Source organism: Corvus kubaryi, unplaced genomic scaffold (genome assembly GCF_017639235.1).
Source record: "Corvus kubaryi isolate FWS band 111438036 unplaced genomic scaffold, C.kubaryi_AGA036_p1.0 37394, whole genome shotgun sequence".
In the NCBI taxonomy this organism is placed as follows: Eukaryota; Metazoa; Chordata; class Aves; order Passeriformes; family Corvidae; genus Corvus; species Corvus kubaryi.
Window position 1 is genome coordinate 13444376 of NW_024581133.1, and position 13319 is coordinate 13457694.

The following is a 13319-nucleotide window of genomic DNA, read 5'->3' on the forward strand; positions in this document are numbered from 1 at the left end:
ATAAACATAGAAGTAGTGAAATTTCAAGATACAACTGTGGCATAGAACTCCTACAATGATTCCATGTTTTACTTTACTATGCAACTTTTAATTTAAAAAATGGAGAAACCCAGACATTTCAATATCAGTCTTAATAATTTCTGTGATTCTTCTTCAAATGGCGTGCTCAAAGAAGGGTAGTTTTGGTCATCATTCAGTATCATTTACTGTTTTGTACAGCATAGTACAAATCAAACTCATTGCAGAGATCGGATATCCAAGAGCGTGCTCTCATGGGCAAAGAAGAAAAGAGGTATGGAACGGTGTTGTGTGGGTTTTTAAATGCATGAGCATTTTTGCAGAGCCAGTATGTAGTGAATAATTAAGGGACTTAATTCAGTTGAATTGGAAAGCTTAAATTTGTTGCACTAAATTTTGATGTTGAGGGAAGAGTAAATGTGAGAGGCAAGGAGAAACCAATACAGAAAAATAGATATACAAAGTCATTGCAAAAGGAAGCTGAAGAAATTGGAATTAGTTTGACCTGATGGAAGTTGGGGGGAGAATTGCCAGTTGCAGGATTTCAGAATCCTGGATTCTGGAATAGATGTGATACTAGTTAAAAGAAAGGAACTTTTGCATGCAGTGAAAGCAGTGGGATTCTTTCTGTTTATTGCTCTCTAGCTTAAGGCTGGTTGGTTGGTGTTTGTGGGCTGGTGAGGTTTTGTTTTAATTGGGGGTTTGGAAATTAGATGCAATATTTTTGATCTGGTGTAAGGCGTGCTGAGCAGAGGTGGATGGTCACTGCCCTGGCCATGCTGTCTCGTGTAGCTGCCCCTTCAGACCACCAGTCCTTCTCCACACAGCTGGATCCCAACCTGCACTGGTGCAAGGGGCTGCTCCATGCCAGGTGCAGAGCTTTACATTTGTTATGGCTGAATTTTATGAGGTTCCTGTTGGCCCAATCCTCTAGATTGTTTCTATTCCTCTGAATGGTAGTCCTGCCTCCAAGTATACCAGCTGCACCTCTGAAACTGGGGTCTGTGCAAATTCTTTTAGGGTGTGCTCTGTGTTTTCCTCCAGGCTGATAAAGACAATAAGCAAGTAAGGTTCCATATACACTGTATAGTTGGTAATAACAGAATTATAGATGAAGGGAGAGTGATAAAAACATACATTTAAGTTGAAAAATCTGCATGAGAAGTAAAATAGGTGCTTCAGAATCTGAGACTTAGATGAGTTACTCAATACAGGATCAAGAAAAGTGTTTTCTAAGTGTTTATGACTGTTTGATATCAAGAACTAATGTGTAGTTGAAAGCTTACAGCAGAGATAACAGCTAGGTATGAAATGGGAAGTGTCTTTGAAATTAATCCTTGTTTCTGTATTAAAGGCTTCCACAACAATATGGGAACTCCACACTACCTGTTCTGTAGTCTGGGGAGTTGAAGTACAAGCAGGAAAAATAGATAAAAAGATACAAAACCCATGTGGTTTTACTTTCACTCATTAATACTGTTTAGGCTTAGAAGGATGATTTTCAGTCTGCAATACTTTCAGGTACCATAACCACATATCCTTAACACCAAGGTGGACATTTGGCCTTTTCTAGTGAACACCTCAGAAGGTTCCCTGTGGGATTTTCCAAGGCCAGTAGGCCTTTTACAGAGCTCTGAGGTAAGCCAACAGGAAAGGTTAGGATAATGGAGGAACATGGAAAGTTTCTATAGCTGCCACCCTCCTCCTGAAGGGTAAATCCAGGTCCTGGCTGCCAGGGCCATGTCTCAGTCCCACAGACATCCTTCTGCGCTTGGCTGAGTAAGAGGCAGTTTGCTTCCTTAAGTACAGTTCACAGCACTCCCCCGACCTGTCTTCATTTGTTTCAATCTGCCAACAAGCTCTGAATTTCCAGTAATGAATTGGAGATTTAGACTGACAAGCTGATGCTTTAAAAAAAAAAAAAAAAAAAAAAAAAAGACTAAATTTAGGGGCAAGGTTTGAGTCATGTTGATGTTTTCAGTTGCATTTAAAACATTGTCTGGTGCCTAGCTTTTACTCTCTCTGTGCATTATTATTTTAATAGAGTAATAAGGTTATACCTTTAAATTATTCTTTTAAAATGTATCCTTTTATTGTCAAACAGTTTATCAATGCACATAGCTTACAAGAATCAGGTACATCGATACTGTACTGTGCCAGCTTACAGTGGAAAAAACACACCTTTCCCACAAATTCAGGCTGAAGGGCATTACCATTAGCCTATTAATCCTTTATTAATAAAATTCCATTTTGGTGATGTCAGTAGTTACGATTTGCTATCAGAGCAATAAATTATTTGTGTAATCATATTTGCTTCTTTTAAATATTTTACAAAATGAACTTTCTTCTGGAGATTTTGCACTTTGAGTATTCTAAGACTTAGTAAAAACCAGTCTTAATATCTGAGAAAACCTCCTAGTTTATATATATTTGAAAAAAAATATTTTTAATCCTTACCTCAACCTGCTGATACAGACGTGCAGAGTGTTAGTAATTGCTTTTACATTCTCCTTACTGTTGATATAGAAAGTATTTCATCATTCTTATTCATATGACCATTTCCATAAAATAATTACCAATATTGCAGTGAGTGTTCTTTTTGTTCTTAACATGCTGAAGAAAAGTGTTTTCCTTATCTGCTTTAGGTCATTTAAAGCCTCTGGAAAGCATGTGTAGCCAAGCAGAGAGGTAGTATTCATTGATATATGAAGTTTTATTCTTTAGTTCATTGAGCAGCTCCCCATGTTCCATGGTGTTTTTAAACCTGAGACTTCTAATCACCTTGACTATGTCTGGACCTGGGTTATTACTCTTAATGTTTCTTCAGTTGCGTTCCCACACCTGTTATTATCTCTTATAAATACTGTGACTTAAAAATCCAGTATTCATCCTTGAGGTGCCTTGGCAGTAAGGTACTGGTGTTTTCGTGAATACACGGAGATGTGAGGTGCCTACAGATGAGGGATGGTTTAGAGAGTTCTGTATTTTTTCAGTGGTTTTTGGTAGACAGTTAAAAGTTCATTCTGTGTGTAGCTCCAATAGCAGTTTACATTTCTGCAGACAGTGATGTTCTCTTGTGCAGTTATTGTCAGTGGTTCAGGGCTTGGGAAGATTGCTTTCAATTTTTGAACAGTCTAAAGTTTCGTACTGTAAATACTGTTTTTCTACTAAAATAAGAACACCTATTTTAAGCTCTAAGCATTTTAAGTATTTTGCATTAATCTAGACTATCTAATTATTCTTTATGGGGTTTCTGTTTCACGTTCTTTTGGCTCGATGTGCCTTCATATAATGCATGTGAATAGTCAGGAGTTTCCAGCCCCCAAACAGGAGATGGCTCCTTTCAGGCACTGTCTCCTGAGGATTTCCCCTCCTATTTTAACAGGTAACTTGATTATTCTGTGGTGCCTGTGGGAATTGTTTCTAGAAGAAGTAATACTCAGAAAGCACTTAACATGTTGTTTTGTCTTCTAAAATGTGTTCTAGCATCTAATGTGTGTTTGGGGTTTGGTTTTCTATGTTGTTTTTCTGTGTTGTTTGGTTCTTTGGGTGGTTTGGCGGGGTGTGGGGTTTTTTTCTGTTGATGGTTGTTGGTTTTTTTTCTTCAGGCTAACTGAAGAACTAGATACTGCTAGTTTGGAGCCCACAGTTTGGGAATTCCTGTTTTACAAACCTCTGTGCAATTGAGATGGCTGTGAAGGGTGAAGTTAGAAAAAGTTATGCAAGTCATTCAAATAAGAACAGTCAAAGGTGTTGTACAATGAAGGACTATTGTATGCATTTGCCTTATGGAAGATGGTTATAAATGTTTGTTGTGTTTGTGCCTGTGTTTATACAGAAAATGGGCAAGGGGGGAATCTTTCTTTGTTGACAAGCTGACTTTTCACATTTAATGAGAATTAATAGATCTTGGATAGTGAGAGAAGCCATAGATATCTGCAGAATTTATTTTTTTTTTTGTGTGTGTATATATATATATATATATCTGAAGTAATCTAGTAATTTGTAGTAAGTAGTGTCACCAAAATAATCTTTTAATTGGAGACAGGTGTAGCAGTTTGTTGTAAAGTGTGGATTCTCTATTCATTTCCAATTAAAAAATCCTCTTGACTTTAGACTTAAGAATGTAATTGATGTTCAAAGTAATTTTTGTGCTTAGATCTGGGACAAATTCCACACCAGGAGAGCAAGGGATGCTTTTCATGTTAACTGTAAGTAGCAACTTTGTTAGTTACTTGAGAATTTTAACCGAATCCCTTGGGGATGAGGTGGGGGAAGATGGCAAAAGGAGAAATATTTTAATAGACAAAGTGAAGACACTTGGATACTCTAGAAAAACATGGGATGGATAGGTGAGGTGAGTAAATGTATATGACAAATGCCACCAGTGTGGAATGTTTGTGTGTTCATATGCAAATTCACTTTGCTTATTGTTTTCTGCATATTCAATATCCCCGATTTCCCTCATTTTTGGTATATTTTTAATCTGTTTCTCACTGGATGTTCTCGCTATGTGTAACACATATTAATGGGTTCATAGAGTGTTAACATTATTTATGGTAAGGTTAGCCTGGGGTAGACATACTAGTGGAGAATTTGAAACTACATAAAACAGCTATTCAGGAACTCTTTGGATCTCAGATACTTGCCCACATATGCTTGGGGGAGGAAGAGAAGAAAGTTCTTTCTTCAGGTTTGTACCCCTCTTCCCTCAGTTACTGCTGTGCATTCTTCCTGCCAGCGACTTCAGTGCCTTTTAGCCTTGCAAACATTTGATTTGTTATTCAGCACAGTGTAAGCCTGCTAAGTGGAGGGACAGGAATAGTACTGAGGAAGGAGCCCTCATGGATCAGCCTCTGTTGGAATAGAAATGTTCTTAGTTTGACAGGAGCATATAAATTATGAGTTCATAGGGTCAATCCAAATATAATGTGGAATTTAGTCCACCTTTACCTCCTGTGTATTTGAAGTACATAAGAATGTTAATAAATTGTTTTTATAGCACAAGATCTGTGCAGTGATCTGCAAACTGACAAAATACTCCATCTTTTCTTAGATGTACTTACAAATCAATGGGATGGATGTGTCAAAGGCATGTCTTTGAGAAGCAGGTCTTTAATACCTCTTCACACACTGACATTATTTTTTAAAAAAAATATTGTGTTAAAGAAGTTGTGAGAAATTCCTTGACTTCTGTGTTTAACGTCTTTATAAATATACTCTGAGATTTATTGCCTGGCTGGTTCAATCAGTAGAATTTTCATAGTGAAAGGCATCTGCAAATGCTGACACAACTGTAAATATAAATATAAAAACTTCTGATATTTAGAGTCTCTGGAAAACAAACTGAATTTTTTTTCCAGATCATCTTGTCCAAATGTCAACAAAAACAATAATTCAATATTTGTTCCTAAATTGCAAAAGTTATAATGGGAGGTTGATTACAGGTAATTCCATCTTCAGAATTTTCACATTTTGGATTATTTGAATGTGAAAAGCACTTCTTGCTCCAAATAAGTAATAGGACTAGCTAACAGAAGTATAATGCTCTCTTCTTACAAATGAGAATTTAAGGCATGGAGAATCCTTGGAGATTCCTGGCAGACCTGAGACTGGATGGTTAAATCCCATAAATCTCATTCAAAATCTTAGACTTTTACTTCTTGACAATCATTAATTTCATAGGATCCCAGTCTTTCAAAATTTTGGCCAAAAAAAGGAGGAGGGAGCAAATCTGTAGTGTTAAAACCAAGTTTTTCTAAAACGTTTACTTCTGCTGTCTTGGAAAATCTTAGAAGGTGTCACAGTATGGGGAAAAATACTCCAACATTTTTTCACTAATTGCAGTCTGTACATATAATTTTTATGATGAGCTATATAGACTGCATTGCTGATAAACACTTGGGCATGGCATTTCCGGGTAAGTATGTTTGTAGTTTTTCTTCTGTTCTGTTACTTTATTACAATTTTTCCAGTAATGTGATTTTATTGTGTATTAGTTACTTACTAAACTTAAGGTTAAAAATTTGTCCTACAAGTTTGCAGATATTCCGTATTGTGTAGGTTTGACTGCTTTGTTAAAAGGTATGAGAGCATGGATGAATTTGCAAGACTTAGAGGGATATTGATTGGGGAAGCTGCTTGCAGTCAGAAGACTGAGCTAAGATGGAGCATGTGATGAGATAAAGGCTAGGTTAGGAAAGTGATTACAACTGGGGACCTGCTAATCACTGACCTCTGTAGGGATCCTGTAGTTTATCACTAATCTCACTTGCACTTGGCATTTTCCTGTGTTGCTGCTTCATTGTTCATAGCTGAGTGAGTAATTTGGCTTGGGATGAACAGGAGGAGGGTGCTGCAAGTCCAGCAGCTGCACTTGTTGGCACTGGGTTGCTAAACATCCTTAGTGCAGCCAGCAGCATGCTTGGCACACATCAGCCAATAATACTTAAACATTGTCATGAAGAGAATAGGAGGTCATTTGTTTTAAGCCATTTCTTCAAATTGTGTTGCTCCAGATCTGTTTCATTTCCAGGAGCTCTGGTCTCAAATATCATAAGGAAAAATGTATGTTGTATTTTGATATGTATTCACAATATATACATGTGTGCATTACAGATCTTTTAAATGCTAGAGAGAAGATACTAAAACTGTTACAGCCTCTATTAATGAGTAGGCTATATAGCAGTAGAAAAGGAAGAAATTATTCCTCTGCTGCTGTGGGAAATGTATGGATATATAGTAAAAATTTTTATGGCTGCATGTGTCAGTCTTGCCTCAATGAAGGCAACACAACAAGTCCTAGGAGCAGGGATGGACTTGTGTTTTAATCAAACAATTTTTTTTTCCACTGTACTGAATAATTGCTGAATAAGAAATTTTTAATGCCAACAAAATTTTAAAAAATAAAGAGCAGACCTGCAATAATCTTATTCTATGAACTTTGTGTACTTTCTACTTCATGGTAATTTGGAAAGCAATATTGATTAGTAGAAAAATGTCTTTGTTGAAGGTTTTTCTTGTATCTTTTGTATGTGCCTGTCAGTGTAGCTTGTGAAGCTTGTTCCTTGATACATTGGATCCGCATATGAAAAATTATTTGAATGTATTCATTCTGTGGGTAACAAAGACACATACTTTGCTGGATGTGGAGGGGGAGAAAGCAGTATAAAAATTCATTTCTAGATGAATTACCAACACTATTTTAATAGCTTGAAAAGAAAAATAAATTCTCGAAGTTGTCAACAATGTTTTGTTATAAACTGACTTTTGGGTAGGCTATCTGTAGGGACCAGTTCAAAGTGTTATATCAGTGATGAAATGATGTTTAGAAACTGTAAAAACAAGCTTCAGTATTCACTTGGATTCTCTGTACAAGTAGGGCAGACATATTTCATGTCTGACAAACAGAGCAGCTGCCAGCTGTGGTCACTATAGCATTCATACTGAATGATAAACATTGCTTCATTAAAAGATGTTGTTGCTTTCCATATTGCCAACCAAACAAATTCTTAGCAATGCACAGAAAGATCTTCAGTCTGTAAAGGGTTAATTCTGTGGGAATTGAAATAATTTTTTGAGAGTTCTGTCATCTTCTCATAAGCCAAGCATTATCTAGCAGTGGGAAAAGGCTGTTTTATACTGGCAGGCATTTATAGCACATTCACTGAAGTAGTCCTCAACTGAGTTAATGTAGTGCTGTTTTCAGCTCACTATCACTTTGCATCTTGCTGTTTCAGTTCGTTCTGTGTTAAGAGTATTTAGGCTGCACAGCTGTTACACATGTAGATGTATTGTGGAAGACAATTCCTCATGTGGTATTCAAAGGCTATATTAAGTTGTGAGCATATCACATTTAGACAAGTGATTGCAAGAGAAAAAAATTATTTACTAAATGCCTATTAATGTTTGAATTGATAGAGAATGTGTCAAGGTTTTAAATTTACACTGTTGGGAAATATTTGTGGTTCCAAATGCCTAGTGGGATTTTCTTGGTTGGGTTTCTTTTAATTCCATAGTCCCTGAACTTTGAGCCTGTTAGGTGGTGACTCGGTCCTTGAAGTTTTTCCTGATAAAAACACATGAAAATTCAAAAAAACCCCAAAAGCCCAATAAAGCACATTAATTCCAAGTTATTAAAATATTCAAATCCCTTGTGAATTGACCTGTGCAGATGTAAATTTTTTGTATATAACCATCTCAATTGTTTTTAAATGTCTCTTGCTTTATTCCAAATCTGCTTGGAATGCACAACTCTGGTATGTAGAGCCACTAGTACATAAACTGAAGAAAAGTTTACCATGATGCTTCTTTGTAAGCAAGACATAGATTTTTATTCTAAAATGACAGCATCTAACTTTTTTGTTGTGTGAAAATAAAATCAGATCTGAAGAGGAAATAAACTTCATCTGGGCATCTGCTTTACCTTCCCAGCTGATATGTCTGCACACTTCCTTACATCCATGTCTACACAAACCTGTGCAAATGAAAGTGTTCAATGAGGATTTTGTAATTAAGTGGTTTTTGCAGACTCCTCTCCTTCTTCTAATTAATGTCGGGTGCCATAGTGAATTTCCTTATGTCCCCAAAATGCCGAGCATTAGTGTTTCTGAATTTCCAGCTGTAATGCAAAAGAGACTACTGCTATCTGTGTAGTGAGCACTGACTGGGACAAGACCTGAGAGAGGGTGAAAAAGACCCAACTGCAAGTCTTCTGGGGTAAACCTGCAAGTCATTTCAGGGTCTGCTTTGGCTCTCAGTCTCACTGTATTTTTAAAGTTTGCATTCTCATAAGCACTGGCACTCCAGTAGGTTTGGGTTTTACTGTAACCTCTACATTTTTATGCTCTTCTGTCAATCTGTAGAGAGTATGAGTAAATAAGAAAGGTATTTCATAAGCTAAAAACCAACAAAGGGACTCTCCTTTGATATATTTGGCCATGTGTATGAACTTTACTGGATGCTAGAGGCTGCCCATGCATTGATCAGAGAGTGTGTATGGGACCTACCTTCTTGTAAAACAACAAGAATGTTACCCACCTTTCAAGTACTTGTGAAGTATTGCTAAGTATTTTCTCTTTCTATTGAGAAATAAACATTACCTGTGACATTAGCTTACAAAGGTTTAAATAGTGAGATTAGCATTTTGCCTAGACTGGAGCAGCTGAAGTGTGTTGAAATGACAACAGGCAATTTGAAATCTGTACTGTCCCCTTTTCCATTGTGTTGGTAGTGAAGTGCTATGGCCAGACAGCATGATGCTGGGCAACCTTGATCTTTTCTCACTGAAGCTTCAGGGGCTTCAGTGAACTCCTGTAATGTGCTCTAATGGTGCCCAGGATTGCTCACCTCTGTCCCATCCTTGTGCTGTGCTAACGTGGCGATGAAGTTGCTGACATTGTTCCAGTCCCACATGAGGGACCACAGGGTGCAGTTCCATAGTTTGAGAGACAGCCAGGAGCAGGGCTTGAGTGTGGGCTCGATGTGTGTTGCTGTAGTGTGTGCCTGTTAATTTTTGGTGTTTAAAAAATGTGTACCTTTAACATTGTGGCACTACTGCAAGTTTGAGAGTCCTGTCTAAGTGCTTGCACTGGGAATGTGTTTGGGACACTATCTGTGAAAGGCATCCTCTCATAGTTGATCCTAGGTTGTTTTCCAAACCCTTCATTGAAAAGCTGAGGCATTTGAACACAGGTTAAATGTTAATTTGCTCCAACAAATTTTTGAGAAATATTTAGGCACTACAGCATCAGAAAGCCTTGACTTTTCCTGGTCACTTCTCAGAACCAAATTTACCATGGATTGGGCTGTTCTAGTAAGCTTTTCTCCTTTAATATGAATCTGCCATACTTTAAAAAAATATAACATTTAAATAACTTGATTTTATGCATTCTTATCTAACAATTTCTTGCTTGCTACACAAACCATAATTTACATCATAATTTTTCGAGCCTGTGTAATTGACTCTTGTACAAATATTTGTTTTAAAGCCTGCCTGGAATACTGCATACTTCAGTCAAAGTTGTTTATCATGTGATATGAGATTCTCATTTTCTGGAAAGAAAATGCTGAGTCTGGTTTAATATGAACAGCATGATTCATCCTACTACTTATAATTTTGCATGCTAGGTATTTTATTTGCTTGGTGCTTGATAGTTGTTAGAGGCAAATTGCTTCGGCAGAAAAATGTAAAATTTTTCCTCCCTTTGTTACAGCAGAGCTGCCATTTTTCAAGCAAACTATTGTTGACCATACCAGTGCTAGTTATCAAGATTACAATCTTGCAGAGATGTGGTTCCAAGAGATTCAGACTTGTTTTTCCTCCCTGCTTACACAAGATGCACTTTTAAAATGACCAAAAAGCATACTTTATATTCTCCTCTTATGAAATTATATTTAGGGATTTTTGGTAGTAAGAGAGAAAAATCAGAAAAAGCAAAGGAAGTCCTATTCTTGAAGTGCAATTGCAATATCATGTAGCTATTTATCCCTGAAATGGGAATGTGGAAGAAAGGCTACTTTTTCTTCTTATTAGGACAGGAGAACACACACATTGTTTGCAAAGGGAATGCCTAGTTGGGTGAGATAGCATTCATTTTCAAATGGGTAGATCTGGTTAATTAATGCTTGCTTTTGGATAAGACTCTGAGTAGTGGTACAGGGTTTTACTGAGTCCTAACTGTGTCATAATTAGGGCAGGCACATGCACGGTGTTTTCTGTTATACACATACTTGATGAATGTCTGATGCTTGGCATTGTTCAGCGGGCTTCTATTCAAGATTTTTTTCAAGGTGTTGATCCTGAGCTCTACTGGAGAACTTGCACACTGAGTTTTAATATACAAATATGCCATTTTGGTGGCATACCTAACAAATACAGCACTAAGTAGTTTTCCTGGAACTGGCACACCCATTGCTAATGTCTTGTGACCTCAGACAGCAACATCAGAAGGCTGCATGAGGCACAGTGTTCTGTATGTGCTACCTACAGGCAAAGATTGCATATTTGGCAAAAATAATGTATGTTTTGCTGTCTTGCCCAGTTGTCTTGCTTGAGTTTTATACCTGCTTATCATTAAACATTAACATTAACATGTACATTAAACAAAAAGATTTTTAAGGATGTAGGGGTGAGTGTTGAGCTGAATGAATCAGCCGTGGTTTAAGGTTGGCGTGAGTTTTACTGTTCTGAATGAAGTTTTTGTTTGCTTTTCATGTGGTTTTATTTTATTGCTCAGTATATTCATTGTCTAAGATGGATACCAGCTAAGTGTTAGTTTCATGCAGGAAGGAGAAATGTCTCAAAGTGTCTCTACCTTTGCTTGTTGATAATGGAAATGAAAATGGACCTTTGCCTTTTGTATTTAAACATACTGAATAGGAATATTTTATAGTATCTGACTGGTTACAAAAGGAATTTTATTAGGTAAATATGTAATCTATTATTGTAGTGTTGTTTGAGTGTGTGAAACACAGATGTATAAAAACCTGATTTTTTTCATGCAACTTGATGTTTGTAAATTTACTATGATGTGAATAGATTTTCTGAATTGCATATATACAGACAATTGATGTGGATGTCTAGGGGAGTTTAAAAATAACCAAATTTTAAATTTCTTTCTTTTGTAGGAAAAACCTCAGACAGAGGTCCATTTCCACTGTATGGTAGAGACACGGGCTTACCAGGCTGTCAAGTAAGTAGAGTCTCTTCATTTTAGAGTGATGATTTCCTTCATGTGATTTCTAATGAGCCAGACTAAGCATACTTTGATCATTGTTTAAAAGTCTGTTTCGAATGTACAGGAAATTTGACTGTTTGAAAAGTATAATTACCACGTGATTACATTCAGTGTCTGTTGATAAAGATTTAAATAACTAATATGTTTATAATTCTAAGATACTGCTTTATGTTTATTTTCTCAAAGAGGAATCTTTTTTTAATTTTACTGTAGGTTGACTATTTCCTTTGAACTGATATTTTCAGGGGTGTCTTTCTTCTGGAGGATAAAATTTAGCATATGAGTTTGACATCTTGGTTTTTAACTAGTAGCTTGGGAAGTGTGAATGGGCAGCACCATGTGGCAATGCTTCCCCTATTAAGAAAGGATCATTCTCATAGCCTTTACTACTTCTCTGCAACGCAGATGTGGCAAACAAAGACCCATTTGTAGCTGTATGGGTGAGCTTTCAGTAACATTCTCCCAAAAAGCAGTATAGCTCTTTACCTTAAAGTTACGGGCGTCACATTATTGCCAGTCTAGACAGTAAAACATTGTATTAGTGTTGTTACTATTGTTGAAATAACTCTGTATGTACTGTATTTAAATATAATAACTTAAGCTTGACATTAGTTTGGAAGCAAATTAATTTCCACAATACTCTTTCATTAAGTTAATGTTTTGTATTGGAAAATGGTTTTATATGAACTTTGCATAAAATTCTATTCTGCTTTGCAGGAACGAGTGTAGTTTCTGTTGTTTGGTTTCTCAGTGAGGAAAATCCTTTTATATCTCTATATATTTAGGATTGTTTCTATCTAGTACCATTTAATATTAATTTTTTACATATAGCTATTTTAAACTTAGAATCTTACACATATTTGTTTCTATTAACATCTCTTTTAGTTCTGTTTATCACTTTGATAAGCTTTCTACTATTTAATCTCCCTCAGTTTCTTTTTCTTTAAAATGTTTAGTATGTGGGGAGAATGTTACTGTAGGTAAATCTGTATTGGTTTTATATTCAGGATAATAAAAAGTGAACATAGAGTTAACCTTGAATTAAATTTTAATTCCATTAGATTCATGTGATAAATTACAGTCTGTATTTTATTTTGGTCTTTGTCAGGTAAATCTGACAGTGTTTGAATTCATTTAACTTGGAATGTGGTGGGATTTCTGAATCTTTAGAGGTTTTTTTTGGTTTTTGTAAATGGCATGGTAGCGCTTGAAATACAGCTCTCATTGCAGCTCCTGTGTTTGAAATCTGTCATAGAGAAGGTCTAAAGTGATCATGAGAGGTCATTACAATCCAAATGAAGAATTGGCTGCATTGTCCCTTACAGAGGCTTCATGTGCTCAGTTCTCAAAAAAGTCTAGGGATGGAAGAGACTGCATGACCACTCTGGGTCTTGTTTTCCACTACTTGAGTGTAGTTACTCTCAAAAAGTTTCCCTGGTGCCTTATCTAAACATCATTGTAATTAAAGTAGCTAGCTCTTGTCTTACAGACAGTGGACATGGAGAAGAATCTATTCTCTTTTAAGCCTGTAGAGGCTGGAAAAACCATTAGATGATTAAGATG

The 13319-nt window shown here is 36.4% G+C and overlaps 1 protein-coding gene across 5 annotated transcripts in view; it reads left to right on the forward strand.

Annotated features, from left to right (window-relative positions):
* TCF12 (transcription factor 12) overlaps window positions 1-13319 on the forward strand; it is a 160690-nt gene that overhangs the window by 79128 nt on the left and 68243 nt on the right. For all 5 annotated transcript variants that reach the window (XM_042039741.1, XM_042039743.1, XM_042039742.1 and 2 more), the window contains exon 7: window positions 11647-11711. In XM_042039741.1, the coding sequence (XP_041895675.1) occupies window positions 11647-11711 (65 nt within the window). The remainder of the gene's footprint in view (window positions 1-11646; window positions 11712-13319) is intronic.